The sequence below is a fragment of the Dunckerocampus dactyliophorus genome, chromosome 10 (genome assembly GCF_027744805.1).
Source record: "Dunckerocampus dactyliophorus isolate RoL2022-P2 chromosome 10, RoL_Ddac_1.1, whole genome shotgun sequence".
In the NCBI taxonomy this organism is placed as follows: Eukaryota; Metazoa; Chordata; class Actinopteri; order Syngnathiformes; family Syngnathidae; genus Dunckerocampus; species Dunckerocampus dactyliophorus.
The window spans coordinates 2,964,579-2,983,072 of NC_072828.1; the positions used below are offsets into that span (position 1 = coordinate 2,964,579).

An 18,494-nucleotide genomic window follows, 5' to 3' on the forward strand; every position below is an offset into this window, starting at 1 on the left:
ATGTGCAGGTGGCTTTTACCCTCGGACACAGTCTTTTCTACTGTTAAACATGGGAATTGTGTGTGTTTTCGTCTTTTCTGTGTCAGACGTGAACGAGTGCCAGCTGAGTGACAACTTGTGTAGGAACGGTCAGTGTGTGAACATGCCAGGAACCTACCAGTGCTCCTGCGACACCGGCTACCAGGCCACCCCAGACAGACAAGGCTGTGTTGGTGAGTGCACACAATAATCAGGTAGGCGGTTCTAAGTAGAGCTTCAAAATGAAAAAGTATAGTGAAAATACGGTAAAAAGTTCAAGTGAAATAGGATGTTCATCAGCTGATCAAAAGTTGACTAGCACAGTCTTTAAAAGGCAAAATGTTGGCACAAATGTGGATTGAATGGGATTTTCTGTCAGGTGTTCACACTGTCGTGATCTCTTGATATGCAAAGGCAGAACGCTTTCTCTCTTTGAATGCGGCGAGATGGTTGAGCTGCGTACGCAAGGCCTCCGGCAGCGCGGTTGGACGCAGTAAGACAAAAAGTCATTTGAAATTTCTTCAAACATCCTCAAGGTTATCGAACAAAAAAGTCAAGTGATAGAACCAAAAAAAAAAAAAGCCGCAAGATCCCATTGGGTGTCCGTCAAGACACGGGACCATCCTTGGCCCAAATGATGGTTGTTACTGGTGCAGTCCAATAACCATCAGACGCCAACTGCCAGAGAAGACTTTTAGGAACAAAAAAGGTCTTCAAAGGCTCCGTCTCCTCCACAAAATTTGCCGTTTGGAATTTGCCAGAGAGGACCAAACATGGGACATTGAAAGGTGGAAGAAAGTTTTATTCTCCCTTGACGGCATGACAAGGAGATCCCACCTGAGATGTTTTCCACACGGCACAGTGGAGGGGGCGCCATCATGATCCTTCAATGGAACAATGGAGCTTCAGGTTGTGCAGGGGCGTCAAACGGCAGCCGGCTATGTGGAGATGTTTCAGGAGGCATCTTCGGTCATGAGGGATGTGTGGTGATGACTGGCTTTTTCAACAGGACAACGCTGCACTTCACAAAGGACTTCTTCCAGAGGAATAAGCTCACTCTTTTGGATCATCCTGTGTGTTCCCCTCATCTAAATCCAATGGAGAACATTTGGGGATGGATGGAAAAGGAAGTTTACAAAAACGGACATCAGTTCCAGACAGTGGATGCCCTCCGTGAAGCCATCTTCAGCACCTGGAGCAACATTCCCACTAGCCTCCTGGGAACACTGGCATCAAGCATGTCCTAACCCATTTTTCACTTCATTAAAAAGAATGGAGCCGCCACTCATGACTGACTTTTCAACATTTTATTTCTGTTTTAGGGGGGGTTTCAGGGTATTTTTTAAGATAGGATCTTGAACGTTTGATCAGCTGATGGACAGCCTTTTTCACGTAGCTTGTACAAAATGTAAATTATTGCCACTTTTCAACTGGTCTAAAAATTTCGACCAGCAGCGTGTAGGATTGTGTTGCATTGCCAATAGTGAAACTGACTGAAACTGTCCGGGACCACGACCCAATGGCAAAAAGTGTAAGCTGACTCGTTAAACAGGAGCAAACAGCGAGTGTACGCTGACTCGTTAAACAGTAGCTTACCAGAAAAGTCACTCACCGCTGTCCTCCTCCTCCGACTGGGACTTAAAACCACTCAAGTCCTCTTGACAAGCATCACAATTGAGCAGCCTCATAATTCCCTTCGTCACACACTTTATCAGTCTCTCTTTCACTTTGTTGTCGATCTTTGTTGTCGTGAAGCAAATTTGCCATGTAGCTTGAGCTATTCTCTTCGTTCAGTCCACTCTTTCGAAACCCGTTAGCGACAGTGGACGTTTGGCGGCCCGAGTAGTCCAAACAGAAGCTGTAGTAATTCCACACTTGATCAAACTTACTTAAGATGTGTCAGATCGCTGCATAAGGCTTCAAAATGCGATGTTAGCGTTCGCTTCACCCGTCCCCGCGGCACCACTTCCTGAAGCTGCACCCTAAGCATCATGGGAAATGCAGTTTTGAAATATATAAATAAATTAGCCGCATGACTGTACAAGCCGCAGGCTTCAAAGCATGAGAAAAACGTACTGGCTTATTTATCGGAAATTACATTACTTTTGAGTCTCACGTCCACTATGGTGTGTGTGTTCAAGGACCACCAAACAAAGTGCGAAATCTCAACGCTTGAGGAAAAAAACAATATCAGTAAAGTATAAAGACATAATCATGTACATTATTTACAGTGGTGCATGTATGCGGTATATTTTACGGGTATTATCACATATTTCGTTATTTAGTTATTACCCAATGTGTTTTCTGTGGACAAAATGACCTATTTTTAGATGTTTTTTTTCTTGCAATAAAGCAATTGTGAAAATAAAGAGAATCGTGTATGATGCTGCCCTTGATATCGATATTATGGCTATTCGGATGTATTCGCCCCTGCTAATGACGAGTCTGTGTTTAGATATCGATGAGTGCACCATCATGAATGGAGGCTGTGAGACCCACTGCACCAACTCGGAGGGCAGCTATGAGTGCAGCTGCAGCGAAGGCTACGCTCTCATGCCCGACCTCAGGACTTGTTCAGGTGAGCAGCCTGTTCACGCTCCTCCTTCCCGCTTTTAGCCAGAAATGGAAGATTTCTAACCCCGTTTTACGCCTTGCTCAGATATCGACGAGTGCGAGGAGACTCCAGACATCTGCGACGGAGGGCAGTGCACCAACATTCCCGGGGAATACCGCTGCCTGTGCTATGACGGCTTCATGGCTTCCATGGACATGAGGACCTGCATCGGTGAGAAGGACGACTTGCATTCAGTCTCTGGCTTTTCTGCGTCAGTCAGCTCTTAACTTGGTTTCTCTGTGTCTGTCTTCCCATGCACAGACGTGAACGAGTGTGATTTGAACCCTAACATCTGTCTCCATGGCGACTGCGAGAACACCAAAGGCTCCTTCATCTGCCATTGCCAGCTGGGATACTTCGTCAAGAAGGGATCCACGGGATGCACAGGTGCACATGCACTCATTCATAAACTACAATTTTTTAATTTCTTTTTTTTTTATCAAATATGTTCTTCAGAAAGTTCTTCTAAAAACAGTAGCACTTTATTAATAATTGATTAAGTTATTTGTGTATTATTGATATTATTATTATTTACTCGGTACACATTTATTATTAATATAATAATTATATTATTTAATGAGTTCTTATTTATTTATATTTTATTTATTTAACTTAGTTTGATTACTTTATGTATTATTATTTATTAATTACATTTTAATTATTAATATAATAATCACATGTAAGTATAGCACTCTACTATCAACAAAGACAATAAAAAAATAGCAAATCATAAAAACCTCCTGCCCCCCCATATACCAGGCAATTATGCCCCCTACGGGGATGCCATGATTCTCTACTGGTGAGTTGGGGCCCGTTCTGGGTGGCGTCGCTGACAGATACTGTAGTTTGAAATGATTTACAATAATTAACTCAAATTTATCCAAACACAACCCCTTCAGTACCGATGTTGACTGATCTTTCAAGGCACACAGAATATTGTGTTGTATGGTTATATAAACATGGAACCTACCAAAACAAACATTACACTCCCATCTGTCATCAGAAAAAAAAAGTTTGTTTCTACCTTTTTTCGATCTTTAGTAATCAGCAGTGGAACATAGGTAAGTTTCAGGAAAATATCAGTTCCCGACTAACGTGCGCTAGTGTGCGCACATGCACACACATGTGCACGAGTGCGGGTGTGTGCGTGTGCATGTGGTAAAAGTTTTCTACAATGCGTAACCTTTTATACGCTACACTCCTCCACGCTCTTCCGCTTCCTCCTTGCTGTCGAGTGTGTTTTTACATGCCGAGCTCTTATCAAATGCACTTCCGCCACCTTGTGGCCGTTTTTATTGCCGTTTTTATTTTTTAGTGCGCATTTGCGTCATCACCTCTTTTCGCCTCTTGCGCAAAAAAAAGTAAAAGACGTATAAATACGTCTTTGTTGTTGAATGAGTTGAAGTTCAATATTAGAGAAATATTGGAGTGGGCCTTAATGGTTTAAAAAAATATTAATAAAAATAATGCTAATAATACAAATAAAACACCAATAAATAAATAAATTAAAAATATTAAATAAACTATAGAAAGCCGTCTTCTTCTGCTGCCGCTTCATTGTGACATGTACGCCTCGTCGTTGCCCCCTGCAGAGCGGAGGAAGTACTGCACGAGCCAGCACTTCTCTAGTTCGACTGAATGCTTGACATGATTTGATGTTTGGCGGGCCGCCGATGGAGGACGCCTTTACGCTATCGTGTATTTCTCAATAACATCATCATCCTACATTTTCAGACATTGACGAGTGTGAGATCGGCGCGCATAACTGCGACATGCACGCCGCTTGCATCAACGTTCCCGGGAGCTTCAAGTGTCGCTGCCGAGACGGCTGGGTGGGAGACGGCATCAAGTGTGTGGGTGAGGATGCTGGCTTTAATCACTCTCATCACAGCACTTTTACCTCGCAAGCTTCAAAGAGAAATCAAAGAGTAAATGGATTTGTCTTTGTGTGTGTGTAGATCAGGATGAGTGCGCTGCAGAGGACCACAACTGCAACCCCAATGCGGACTGCGTCAACACGCCAGGGTCCTACAGGTGCGCATGCAAGGAGGGCTTCAACGGAGACGGCTTTTCTTGCTCGGGTGAGGACGTTTAAACCATCTTTTATTTCTTAACACATTCTTTGCTGTACCGAACAGAAAGCTCCTTACTGACTTCCTGCTCTGTCTACATTTTAAGCGAGGGACAGGAAGTGTACATTCAGAGTTGCGATGCACCACCTGAATGACTAAACGGAAATGGACTACATTTTTGAGAATTGTATTTATCGGATAAACCTGAGTAAAAGCTGCATTTTTGTTTTATCTTTTCTTCCTGGTTCTTTGTACGGCACTGATATCAGAGACGTGGTCAGTAAACACACAATTTAAAAGGTTTCCAAACTGTATTAAAAAATGAGAGCAAGATATTTGTTTACAGCATCGAGGAGGAAGATTGATAAAGAGCCCAGAATGAAAGTGTACTGAGTCTATATAACAGTTGCCGCGCCTCTCGAGAAAGTGAAAGTTACGTTTGTGTAGCAGTGAAAGTTAGGTTTGTGTGATGGAGAGCAAGGCATATGGTGTGTCTCCCAGTATTTTATCATGAGTCATATCGAAGTGTTGCGCAACTCTGATTGTGCTATGTGAGTGTGTGAGATGAAGTATGAGTGTGTCTCTATAAGAAACGAGACTGACAACGCACTGAGTGTGTAATAATAATTAGAATCATAATAATTAGAGAGGCACAATATATTTTTTTCAAACCGATACCGATAACACACGGTGGTCTAGTGGTTTAACATGTTGGCCACACAGTCACAGTCTGGAGATCGGGAAGACCTGGGTTCGATTCTCCTTTGGGCATTTCTGTGTGGAGTTTGCATGTCCTCCCCGTGTGTGCGTGGGTTTTCTCCGGGTACTCCGGTTTCCTCCCACATTCCAAAAACATGCATGTTACGTTAATTGGTGACTCTAAATTGTCCATAGGTATGAATGTGAGTGTGAATGGTTGTTTGTCTATATGTGCCCTGCCATTGGCTGGATACCAGTCCAGGGTGTATCCCGCCTGTCGCCCAATGTCAGCTGGGATAGGCTCCAGCATGCCCCCACGACCTTAATGAGGAGAAGCGGCATAATGGATGGATGGATACCGATAACTTTATGCTTCTCAAGACCGATATGATACTGATAACCAAAAACTATTTATATCTTTATATACAGTATATATATTTTGTGCACAAGGTAAGAAGGACTGGAACAAATTAGGATTTCACCAACTGTACCTGTTGAACGGTCCTAATCAAATATCATGATATTACTACTACCACATCACTACTATCAGGAGAACCAGAGTATAGAGCAGGAGCAAGCCACCTGTATTCATTACTGTGTTCATTACTTTTATGGACAGAATTTCTAGGCACATCCAGGGCGTTGAGGAGATCCGGTTTGGTGGCTGCAGGATCGGGTCTCTGCTTTTTGCAGATGATGTGGTCCTGCTGGCTTCATCGAGCCGTGACCTTCGACTCTCACTCAATCGGTTCGCAGCCGAGTGTGAAGCGGCCGAGATGAGAATCAGCACCTCCTTGTCCATGGTTCTCGCTCGGAAAAGGGTGGAGTGCCATCTCCCGGTCGGGGATCAGATCCTGCCCCAAGTGGAGGAGTTTAAGTACCTCGGGGTCTTGTTCAGGAGTGAGGGAAGGATGGAACGTGAGATCGACAGGCGGATTGGTGCGGCGTCTGCAGTAATGCGGACTTTGCATCGCTCCGTTGTGGTGAAGAGGGAGCTGAGCTGAAAGGCAAAGCTCTCAATTTACCGGTTGATATACGCTCCTACCTTCATCTATAGTCATGAGCTTTGGGTCGTGGCCGAAAGGACAAGATCGCGGGTACAAGCGGACAAAATGAGTTTTCTCTGTAGGGTGGCTGGGCTCTCCCTTAGAGATAAGGTGAGAAGCACTGTCACCCACGAAAAACTTGGAGTAGAACCGCTGCTCTTCCGCATTGAGAGGAGCCAGATGAGGTGGCTCGGGCATCGTCCAACCGATAGGAGGCCTCGGGGAAGATCCAAGACACGTTGGAGAGACTATGTCTGTCCACTGGCCTGGGAATTCCTTGGGGTCTGCCAGGAGGAGCTGGACGAAGTAGTCAGGGAGAGGGAAGTCTGGGATACCCTGCTTAGGCTGTTGCCCCTGCCGGCAGACCTCGGATAGCGGTAGAAGATGGATGATGGTGTTGTTGTCGTGGAATGTTGGACTTTACTCCACCAGAATGAATCATCCTTTTCTTGGTGTGTCTTTGATTTTCCTTGTAGTTGAGATAACTTGATCTTACTCTTGGTCTGCTTTCTGGATGTCTTTGATGAGAAGTACTTTGGAAAGTTCCAAAACTGTATGTTTCTTTGCTGTCAGACATGGATGAGTGTGCAGACAACGTCAACCTGTGTGAGAACGGACAGTGTCTCAACGCTCCGGGAGGTTACCGCTGCGAGTGTGAGATGGGATTCACGCCGACAGAAGACAGCAAGGCCTGTCAAGGTGTGCGCCTCCATCTATTTACCTTCTTCTGTTTTGTTACCTGCTCTATAGTAAACACTCTCTCCCTCTCCTCTTTCGCCACAGACATCGACGAGTGTAATTTCCAGAACATCTGCGTGTTCGGAACGTGCCAGAACCTACCGGGGATGTTCCGCTGCGTGTGCGACGACGGTTATGAACTGGACCGCAGCGGAGGAAACTGCACCGGTGGATTATCTTTGCACACGCTGGTTTCGTCTGATTAAAATGAGAGTGCGCGTGTTCACGAGCTCGCATGTGTGCCGCAGACATCAACGAGTGCGCCGACCCGGTCAACTGCATCAACGGGCTGTGCGTGAACACTCCGGGAAGTTACCTGTGCAACTGCCCGGCCGACTTCGAGCTCAACCCCACGGGTGTCGGCTGCGTAGGTGAGTCAGTGAGGCGGCCCGTGGCTGTTTTTTTCATTGGCCCGCAGCACATTCTAAAAATATAATTTAGCACGAAAAATAAAAGGAAAAAAACAACAGCAAAACTGGAAAAATTAGCAGTCATTTTACATGAATGGCGTCAAAACATTCAGTGAAAAAAAATGTAATCTAACCAGAAAATGTTGTGATTTTACAAGAATAATATTATGAGGAAAAATAACGTCATTTTAGTAGCATGAAGTGGAAATATTAAAGGGACTTTATTAAAGTTGTAATATTATGAAAGATAAACAAAACAACGACTAAAATTGTAATTTTTGGAATATTTGGTTGCTGATAAAGTTATAACGTTTCAAGAAAAAAGGCAAAATATGGGAATAAAGTCATAATTATGGCAAAAACATTTACAAGAAGAAAGTTTAAATAGTTGAAAATTTAAAAAAAACAATTATGAAAATAACATTTAAATATTAAGAGAAAAAAGTCATATTCTAACAAGAAATATTATGAGAAAAAAAACAAAAAAATATGTATTTTTTATTGGCCCGTGGCACATTCTGAAAAATATAATTTAATAAGACAACTAGAAAACAGCAAAAATAGAAAAATGTGCAGTAATTTAACAAGAATGAAGTTAATATATGAAGTGAAAAAAGTAGTAATCGAACAAGACAATCTAACAACAAATTTTAGAAGCATAAAGTTGAAATATTAAAGGGAAAAAATGTATATGTTAGTTATCATAATATTATGAAAAACTAACAAAACAGTGACAAAAGTTTTGACATTTTTGGAAAAAGTTATAATGTTTCAAGAAAAAAGTCAAAATATTATGAGAATAAAGCCATAATTAGGATTTTAAAAATGACAAGAAGAAATATTAAATAGTTGCAAAAAAAATTGACAATTTCTAACGAGAAAAAAAAAGTTCATCAAAAAATCAAAATGTTATCAGGAAAATAATGTCATTTTAATAACATAGAGCTGAAATATTACAGAAAAAACAAAAAATTGTTAAAAGTTGTAATATTGTGAGAAACAAATCAAATAAAGTTGCAATTTTGGGAAAATGAGGTTAAGGAAAAACTTAGAATATTATGACAATAAAGTCATAAAAAAAACAATAGCAAAAATGGTTGATAGTAATAATAGGCTTTTTCACCAATATCACAAATTCTTATTTTCTGTTGTTATGTCTACTACTGTATATTTATGTAGTAGGAGTGTGAAAAGTAACTATAGGGGTGTTTTTTCATGTCTAGAGGGCTCTAATAATGTTGAAAGCTGTAATTAGAAGGTTGGAAACAGGTTTTCTATGCTCTAACTACCAAAATACTCCACGTGTAAGGAATCCTATTTTGTGAAAATGCACTTCTAGTCGGGTCTGGAAGCATACTGTATGTAGTGGTTCTATGTCGTGACCTGAAAGGCAGCATTCTCCAGCAATATCGACTGAATGAACGCGTGCCCCCCTCAGATACCCGCGTGGGCAACTGCTTCTTGGATATCCTGGCACGCGGCGATGGAGGAATCTCCTGCAGCGCCGAGATCGGAGTGGGTGTGACCAGAGCTTCGTGTTGCTGTTCTCTGGGAGGAGCCTGGGGGAACCCCTGTGAACTGTGCCCCGCCCCTAACTCGAGTAAGCACCACTGGACCTGGCGTGATTGTGGAAAACAGAGGCAAGGTTAGGTACACGTGCAACTGCAATAAGCTTCCTTTTTTGTCTTTTTAGCGGAATATAGGACCCTTTGTCCCGGGGGAGAGGGCTTCAGACCCAACCCCATCACTGTCATCCTGGAAGGTGAGCCAAAAACACACATATGTACTTATGGCTCAATACGACTCAAGACGGAACTATTTGATTGATTTGTGTAGATATCGATGAGTGCCAGGAGCTTCCAGGTCTCTGCCAGGGTGGAAATTGTGTCAACACCTTTGGGAGCTTCCAGTGTGAGTGCCCAGCAGGTTACTACCTCAATGAGGAGACTCGCATCTGTGAAGGTAAAAAGACTCATAAAGTACACAAACTACAAATTACATATTGTTCGTAATGTACGGTGAAAAAGTGTTTGCCCCCTTCCTGGTTTCTTATTTCTTTGCATGTTTGTCACACTTCAATGTTTCAGATCATCAAACTAATGTAAATATTAGTCAATGACAACACAACTCAACACAAAATGCACTTTTTAAATGAAACTTTTTATTATTAAGGGAGAAAACAATCCAAAGCTACATGTCCCTGTGTGAAAAAGTGATGGCCCCCTAAAGCTAATAAGTGGTTGGCCCCCCTTAGCAGCAACAACTGCAATCAAGCGTTTGTGATAACTTGCAATGAGTCTCTTCCAGCGCTGGGGAGGAATTTTGCACAATTGTTGTCATTCAGCCACATTGGAGGCTTTTCCTTTTTAAGGTCATGCCACAGCATCTCAATAGGATTCAGGTCAGGACTTGGACTAGACCACTCCAAAGTCTTCATCCATTCAGAGGTGGACTTGCTGGTGTGTTTTGGATCATTGTCCTGCTGCAGAACCCAAGTTGCTTTCAGCTTGAGGTCACCAACGTTCTCCTTCAGCACAATTCATGCTTCCATTTATCACAGCAAGTCTTCCAGGTCCTGAAGACCATCACACTACCACCACCATGTTTCACTGTTGCTGATGTTCTTTTTCTGAAATGCAGCGTTACTTTTACACCAGATGAAATGGGACACACACCTTCTAAAAAGTTCAACTTTTGTCTCGTCGGAAAACAGAGTATTCTCCCAAAGGTCTTGGGGATCATCAAGATGTTTTCTGGCAAAACTGAGACGAGCCTTAATGTTGTTTTTGTTCAGCAGTGGTTTTGGTCTTGGAACTCTGCCATGCAGGCTGTTTGTGCCCAGTGTCTTTCTTATGGTGGAGTCATGAACACTGACCTTAACTGAGGCAAGTGAGGCCTGCAGTTCTTTGGATGTTGTTGTGGGGTCTTTTGTGACCTCTCAGATGAATCGTCGCTGTGCTCTTGGGCTCATTTTGGTTGGCCGGCCACTCCTGGGAAGGTTCACCACTGTGGATAATGGCTCTCACTGTGGTTCGCTGGAGTCCCAAAGCTTTAGAAATGGCTTTATTGCCTTTTCCACGCTGACAGATCTCAATTTATCTCAGTAAAGTTATGCTTTACCGGGTGGGGGACAATCACTTTTTCACACAGGGCCATGTAGCTTTGGATTGTTGTTCTCCCTTAATAATAAAGAGTTTTCATTTAAAAAGTGCATTTTGTGTTGAGTTGTGTTGTCATTGACTAATATTTACATTTGTTTGATGATCTGAAACATTTAAGTGTGACAAACATGCAGAAATGAGGAAAGAGGGCAAACACTTTTTCTCCCCACTGTATCGGTTGAGTAACTGAGCACCTTTCTAAACATGTAGATATTGACGAATGCACCACCCACATTGGCATCTGTGGACCTGGCACCTGCTACAACACCTTGGGCAACTACACGTGTGTGTGCCCCCCCGAGTACATGCAGGTCAACGGGGGCAACAACTGCATGGGTACGTGACGCGCCTCCTTAGACATGTTTTCGCCGCTCGGAATTGTGACGACGATTGGCGTCAATTTCAGACATGAGGAAAAGCGTTTGTTACCGCAACTTCAACGACACGTGCGAGAACGAGCTGTCCTTCAACATGACCAAGAAGATGTGTTGCTGTGCCTACAACGTGGGCAAAGCCTGGAACAAGCCCTGCGAGGCGTGCCCCACCCCTGCCACCTGTGAGTGGACAAATCCCAAACCACATACGTACAGTACAGACCCCCCCGTGCCAAATGTATAAAACAACGTTTGTTTTCATGCTGCACCCATCCTTTCCGTTTCAGCCGAGTACCAGCTGCTTTGTGGTAACCAAGCGCCCGGCTTCATCATCGACATCCACACTGGCAAGCCAGTTGGTAAGGTGGTCGCCTCGCATCTTCACCTGCTATTTAACCAATCACAAAGCAGAAAAAGCAGCAGCAACCATCTTGTTGGAGCATCCTGGTGCCTTACGAGTCCTATTAAGTATGTTGAACTTGTCTCTCGAGTAGCTGTCGCTGCCAAATGGATCACTTCTAATGTCGTTTATTTAACAAAAATAAAATGTAGAGGGAAAAAAAGTAATAAAAAATTGTTTGGCAAGCCGTAATGTTTCTCAAAAATGTTCTATTCATTGGATTTTTTTAAATTAATTTTTTTTATATATTTATTTGTTTTACAAAAATACAATTCTGGAAAGAACAAACAATTTAATTGGTTGTCATGTAATAAAATTTCTTAAAATGTTTGGTGAATGGGATTTTTTAAAAATCTAATTGTATTTATTATATATTTATCTTATAAGAAAAATAAAATGATGAAAAAAACTAATTTCATTGGTTGTCATGTAATGCCATTTCACAACGTGGTCGGTAAATTTAATATCATTTATTTTGTAAATATATATTTTTAGGGCAAAAAATTACATTCTGGGGGAAAAAAATGTAATAAAATTGCTCAAAATGATCGGTTCATTGGATTTTTTAGAAATCTAATTTTATTTATTGTATAAATATATTTTTACAAGAAAAAATTAAATTCTGGGGGAAAAAATGGTTTACATGTAAATAACATTTCTCAAAAATGTTTGGTTCATTGGATAGTTTTTTGTTTGTTTGTTTTTTAATCTAATGTCATTCATGATATATTGATTTGTCTTATAACAAAAAGTAAAATTCTCACAAAAAAAGCCTTTAATTGTTTGTCATATAATAAAATTCCTCAAAATATTTGGTGAACGGAATTTTTAAAATCAAATGTTGTTTATCATATATACATTGACCTTATAAGAAAAATACAGTTCTGAAAAAAAATAATATTTAATTGGTTGTCCTGTGATACCATTTGTTTACATGGTCGGTAAATTGAATTTCTGTAATTTAATTTATTAGATATTTATTTATCTTATGACAAAAAATAAATTCTGGAAAATATGAGAATTTCATTGGTTGTCATGTAATACTGTTTCTCAAAATATTTGAATATTCTAATTTTATTTATTATATATTTCTTTATTTATATTTTCTTTTTTATTTAGAAAAATAATATTTTGGAAAAAAACTATTTTAATTGGTTGTCATGTAATATCATTTCTCAACATTGGTCGGTAAATTTAATTTATTGAATTTTAATTATTATATAAACATATCTTTTAGAAAATAAAATTCTGGGAAACAAATAAAAATGTATTGGTTGTCATGTAATAAAAATTCTCAAAATGTTCGGTTTATTAGATTATTTTAATTTTAATTAAATTTATTATATATTTATTTATCTTATAATAAAAAATTTATCCTGGAAAAAAATATAAAAAAATTAAAAAAATTAAAAAATATAATTTAATTGGTTGTCATGTAATAACATTTCTCAAAAATATTAGGTGAATGGGATTTTTTTTTATCTAATTTTTCGTTTATTATATATTTATTTATCCTATAAGAAAAATACAATTTTGAAAAAAAAATGTAATTAGTTGTCATTTCTTAACATGGTTGCTAAATGTAATTTATTTAATTTTATTTATTATACAAATGTACTTTTTAGAACAAATATGACATTCTGGGGAAAGAAAATTAAATGTAATTGGTTGTCATGCAATAAAAATTTTCTAAATGTTTAGTTCATTGGATTTTTTATAATCTAATTTTATTTATTGTATATTTTTTTTTAATCTTATAGCCAAAAATAAAATTCTGGAAAAAAAAGACAATGTAATTGTTTGTCATGTAATAATAATGTCAGTTCATTGAATTGAATTTTTTACACATTTATTTTTATTAGACCAAAAAATGGAATTTGGGAAGAATGTCAATCACCATGTGATGTTGATTTTGTTTTGTTTTTAATGGAGGAAATCATTGAAATAAAATGAAATGGTTGAGGTGCTAACATCAGTCAAAATGTTCTGTTCATGTTATTTTCTGAATTTAACGTTAAAAAAAATGTTCAATTAAATTGCTGGGCATGTAATTATGTCAATCAAATAGTCTTTTTCATCAAAACGCGTGAGCGCAAGGCCCAAAAGGATGGAAAAATGCGGATTTTCAAAAATAACCAAGTTTGTGTGGTCGTGACTTTGCGGCTATTTTTGAAGTTTAATTTTGCAATGCAATTTCTGCCTGTTGTACACGTGCAAACGGACTTTGTGTTGATTTAGTCATTTTTTGAAGGTGTTAGCACACGCCCCGTGTGACTTCGTGTCAACCTTGCATATTGTTTCGCTAACCTCATGTTTAATTGTGGTGTTCAGGAGTTAACTCTTGTATGTTCCGTGTTGCCCTCCCATAGCACGCAATAAAACAGCATCTACTTGTGTGCAGATATCGACGAGTGCAGGGAAATCCCCGGCATCTGTGCCAACGGCGTGTGCATCAACCAGATCGGAAGCTTCCGCTGTGAATGTCCGATGGGCTTCAGCTACAACAACATACTCCTCATTTGCGAAGGTAACCCTCAAATAAGAGAACCAAACAACAGCGCTGTTTGATTCGTTCCCTCTTGTCCGCGCGTCCTTCACAGATATTGACGAGTGCAACAGCGGGGACAACCTGTGCCAGCGCAACGCCAACTGCATCAACATTCCGGGCAGTTATCGCTGCGAGTGCTCGCCGGGCTTCAAACTCTCCCCCAGCGGGGCCTGCGTGGGTGAGTGGATGCTTTGTCATCGGCAAACACAAAGCGTTCCTGCGTTCCCGCTTGTCATCGACACGTCTGATCGTGCCGTCCTTCCTGACAGACCGCAACGAATGCCAAGAGATCCCCAACGTGTGCAGCCACGGGGAGTGCATCGACACCCAGGGAAGTTACCGCTGCCTCTGCCACAACGGCTTCAAGGCCACGGCAGACCAGACCATGTGCATGGGTGAGGGGGGGCCATCCGGGCTCATCTTAAGTCTGAACTTTGCTGTTTTTCATTGGCACTTTCTAAAAATATATAATTTAACAAGAAAACTAAGGAAAAAAAAACAGAAAAAATGGAACAATCAGCAGTAGGTTTACACGAATAAAGTCAAAATATGATGACAAAAAAATTGTAATCTAATGAGAAAAAGTCATTACTGGAATACTGGAATAACGTGATATTAGGGGGGAATATTACGTCCTTTTAGTACCACAAAGTTGAAATATGAACTCATTTTTCAAAAGACAACCCCTTCAGTAGCGGCCATTTTAGACCATTTTGACTGATCTTCCAAGGCACACAGAATATTGTGTTGTATGGTTATATAAACATGGAACCTACCAAAACAAACATTACACTCCCGTCTTCCAGCAAAAAAAAAAGTCTGTTTCTACCTTTTTCCGTTCTTTAGTAATCAGCAGTAGAACATAGGTAAGTTTCAGGAAAATATCAGTTCCCAACTACAAAACCAGCTTTTTGTGAAACATTCCAAGCATAACTTTCACGTTGACACAAATATTTTTTTGCTTTTGTGACAGCTCAAATATCTACACAACTATACCAACGTAAACAAAACAAAAAAGTGTTGTTAACACTAAAATAGCAATTTATTTACAAATATAAAACTATAAATTATTTAGAATCACATCACATTTGGAACTGAACTATATGTGTGCACGTGTGCGCGCGTGTGTGCGTGTGCATACGCAACAATTTCCCCACAATGCATAACCTTCTGCGGGCTACACTCCTCCACGTTCTCTCTCATTTCCTCCTTCCTGTCATGTGTGATTCTTCATTGAAATGGTCCCTGCCGAGCCCTCATCAATGCACTTCTGCCACCTTGTGGCCGTTTTTATGGCTTAAAAGTGCTCTGAAATTTGAATGCATTAGTGCAAAGTTGCATCAACACTTCTTTGTGCCTCTCACGCAAAAAAAACATAAAATACGTATAAATACGTTGTTGGAATCGGGCGTTTGGGTTTATAAAAACGTATAAATAAGTCTTTTGTATGGAAAGAGTTAAAGAAAGACACAACTTTTTTAGACGAACAACACAACAAATAAAGTTGTAATTTTTTGGAAAATAAAGTTGTGGAAAAAGTTGTAATGTCATAAGAATAAAGTCAAAATATTATGGGAATAAAGTCATAATTACAAGAAGAAATGTACTAGAGGAAAGTTAAAATAGCTGTAATTTTACGAGAATAAAGTCAAAATATTAAGAGAAAAAAAAAATTATTTTACGGGAATAATGTAATAATATTATGAGGAAAAATAACATTTTAGTAGCATAAAGGTGAAATATTAAAGTAAGACGCTATGTTTTTTTTTAAAGTCAGAATATTATGGGAAACAAACAAAATGAAATTAGGGTGTGGAAAAAGTTATATTATGAGAATAAAGTAAAAGTATTATGGGAATATAGGAATATGTGGAAAAAGGTATCATTTTATGACAGTAAAGTCAAAATATTGAGGCGATAAAGTCAGAATTACGAGAAGAAAATTTACTGGAGGAAAGTTAAAATACTTGGAAAATTAAATTTTAAAAAAACAGCAGAAATGGGGGAAAAAAGCTGTAATTTTACGAGAATAAAGTCAAAATATTCAGTGAAAAAATTGCAATTTTACGTGAATAACGTCATAATATTATAATGGAAAGTAACATTTTAGTAGCATAAAGTTGAACTATTAGAGAAAGATGCTATATTTTTTTTAAAAAAGTGTACTATGATGAGAAACAAACAAAACAATAAATAAAGTTGGAACTTTTGGAAAATTAGGGTGTGGAAAAAGTTATAATTTTATGAGAGTAAAGTCAAAATATTGAGGCGATAAAGTCAGAATTACGGGAAGAAAATTTACTGGAGGAAAGTTAAAATAGTTGGAAAACAAAACAAAAAATCAGCAGAAATGGGGAAAAAAGCTGTAAGTTTACGAGAATAAAGTCAAAATATTCCGAGAAAAAAATTTAAATTTTATGTGAATATCGTCATAATATTATAATGGAAAATAACATTTTAGTAGCATAAAGTTGAACTATTTAGAGAAAGATGCTATATTTTTTTTAAGTAGGAATATTATGGGAAACACACAAAACAATAACTAAAGTTGGAATTTTTGGAAAATTAGGGTGTAGAAAAAGTAATAATTGTATGAGAGTAAAGTGAAAATATTGTGGCAATAAAGTCAGAATTATGGGAAGAACATTTATTGGAGAAAAGTTAAAATAGTTGGAAAACAAAACAAAAAAAACAGCAGAAATGGGGGGGGAAGCTATAATTTTATGACAATAAAGTCAAAATATTCTGAGAAAAAAATTGAAATTTTACATGAATAATATTATAATGGAAAATAACATTTTAGTAGCATAAAGTTCAACTATTAGAAAAAGAAGCATTTTTTTTAAAGGTGCAATATGATGACAAACAAACAAAACAATAAATAAAGTTTGCATTTTTTTTAAATTAGGGTGTGGAAAAAGTTATAATTTTATGAGAATAAAGTCAAAATATTGTGGCAATAAAGCCAGAATTATGAGAAGAACATTTACTAGCGGAAAGTTGGAAAATAAAAAAAACAGCTGTAATTTTAGGAGAATAAAGTCAAAATATTAGGAGAATAACATTTTGATTTTACGGTAATAACATCATAAAAAAATAACATTTTAGTAGCATAGAGTTGAAATGTTAGAGAAAGACGCCTCTTTTTAAAAGTCGGAATATTATGAGAAACAAACAAAACAAAGATGAATGAAAATGAAATTAGAGTGTGGAAAAAGTTCTAATATGATGAGAATAAAGTAAAAATATTATGGGAATAAAAAAAAACAATAGGCAGAAATAGAAAAAAACAGCTGTAATTTTTCAAGGATAAACTCAAAATATTAAGCGAAAACATCGTATTCTCACAAGAAAAACTGAGAATAAAACATTAACATTAGAATTATGAGAACATTTTTTGTTGCGAAACACACACAAAAAAATACCTTTTAAAAAAAAAATACCAAATTAGGTTGGGGGAAAAAAGAATATTACGGGGATAAAGTCATAATATTATGAGAAGAAAAATTGACAAGGATTATTGATGAAGAAAGTTGAAATATTCGGGAAAAAAACAGCAAAAATGGGGGGAAAAAGAGCAAAGCGTGAAGGTGATAGTAATAATGGGCTTTTTCAGCGATACGACAAAGCTGAGATGAAATGTGTGCAGTATCCAAGTGGAAAAAGTTTGGACACCCCTGTCTTACGTCATGCCATGTGTCTTGGTCACTGTTCATCCCCCTTTTCTTTTCTTCTTCTATTTTTAGACATCGACGAGTGCGACAGGCAGCCGTGCGGCAACGGCACCTGTAAGAACACGGTCGGGTCCTACAACTGCCTGTGCTTCCCCGGGTTCGAGCTCACGCACAACAACGACTGCATGGGTATGGATCGTCACGTCAGGTGGATTCACTTAGCCCCAAATCGCTACACAAAAGTTATCCCGAGGCCGCGCTCCTCATGTACTCATATGTTTTAAGACGTGTAGCGAAGCCTTGTCTTCACCGCTCCTAATAATAAAGCGTCATTTAAAATTGGATTCTATCCCACGTCAAATGCCGTGAACCTCGTCAATGTCCCGTTGCAGACATCGATGAGTGCAGCGCCCTGCAGGGTCAAGTGTGCAGGAATGGCCAGTGCATCAACGGGCTGGGGTCCTTCCAGTGTCTCTGCCTGGAGGGTTATGAGAACACGCCCGACGGGAAGAACTGTGCCGGTAGGTCTGCTTTATGGTCAGTTCAATACGAAATGTATTCATTTTTAAAATGACTGAAAGGCAGTTCTTTTTTCGCCCCGTAGATATCAATGAGTGTGTGAGTCTGCCCGGCACGTGCTCCCCGGGGACTTGTCAGAACTTGGATGGATCCTTTCGATGTATTTGTCCTCCGGGCTACGAGGTGCAGAACGACCAGTGCATTGGTAAGACACTGAAGCC

At 39.1% G+C, this 18,494-nt stretch overlaps 1 protein-coding gene across 1 annotated transcript in view; it reads left to right on the forward strand.

The window, feature by feature from the left end:
- Positions 1–18,494, forward strand: part of fbn2b (fibrillin 2b) — a 141,446-nt gene that overhangs the window by 96,606 nt on the left and 26,346 nt on the right. Inside the window, exons 28-48 of the mRNA XM_054789607.1 lie at positions 87–212; positions 2,474–2,596; positions 2,678–2,803; positions 2,894–3,019; positions 4,367–4,489; positions 4,591–4,713; positions 7,023–7,148; positions 7,233–7,355; positions 7,436–7,558; positions 9,036–9,197; positions 9,291–9,359; positions 9,434–9,559; positions 10,969–11,094; positions 11,165–11,314; positions 11,420–11,491; positions 13,934–14,059; positions 14,133–14,258; positions 14,350–14,475; positions 17,827–17,943; positions 18,147–18,275; positions 18,359–18,478. Of these exons, the coding sequence (XP_054645582.1) occupies positions 87–212; positions 2,474–2,596; positions 2,678–2,803; positions 2,894–3,019; positions 4,367–4,489; positions 4,591–4,713; positions 7,023–7,148; positions 7,233–7,355; positions 7,436–7,558; positions 9,036–9,197; positions 9,291–9,359; positions 9,434–9,559; positions 10,969–11,094; positions 11,165–11,314; positions 11,420–11,491; positions 13,934–14,059; positions 14,133–14,258; positions 14,350–14,475; positions 17,827–17,943; positions 18,147–18,275; positions 18,359–18,478 (2,568 nt within the window). The remainder of the gene's footprint in view (positions 1–86; positions 213–2,473; positions 2,597–2,677; positions 2,804–2,893; positions 3,020–4,366; positions 4,490–4,590; positions 4,714–7,022; positions 7,149–7,232; positions 7,356–7,435; positions 7,559–9,035; positions 9,198–9,290; positions 9,360–9,433; positions 9,560–10,968; positions 11,095–11,164; positions 11,315–11,419; positions 11,492–13,933; positions 14,060–14,132; positions 14,259–14,349; positions 14,476–17,826; positions 17,944–18,146; positions 18,276–18,358; positions 18,479–18,494) is intronic.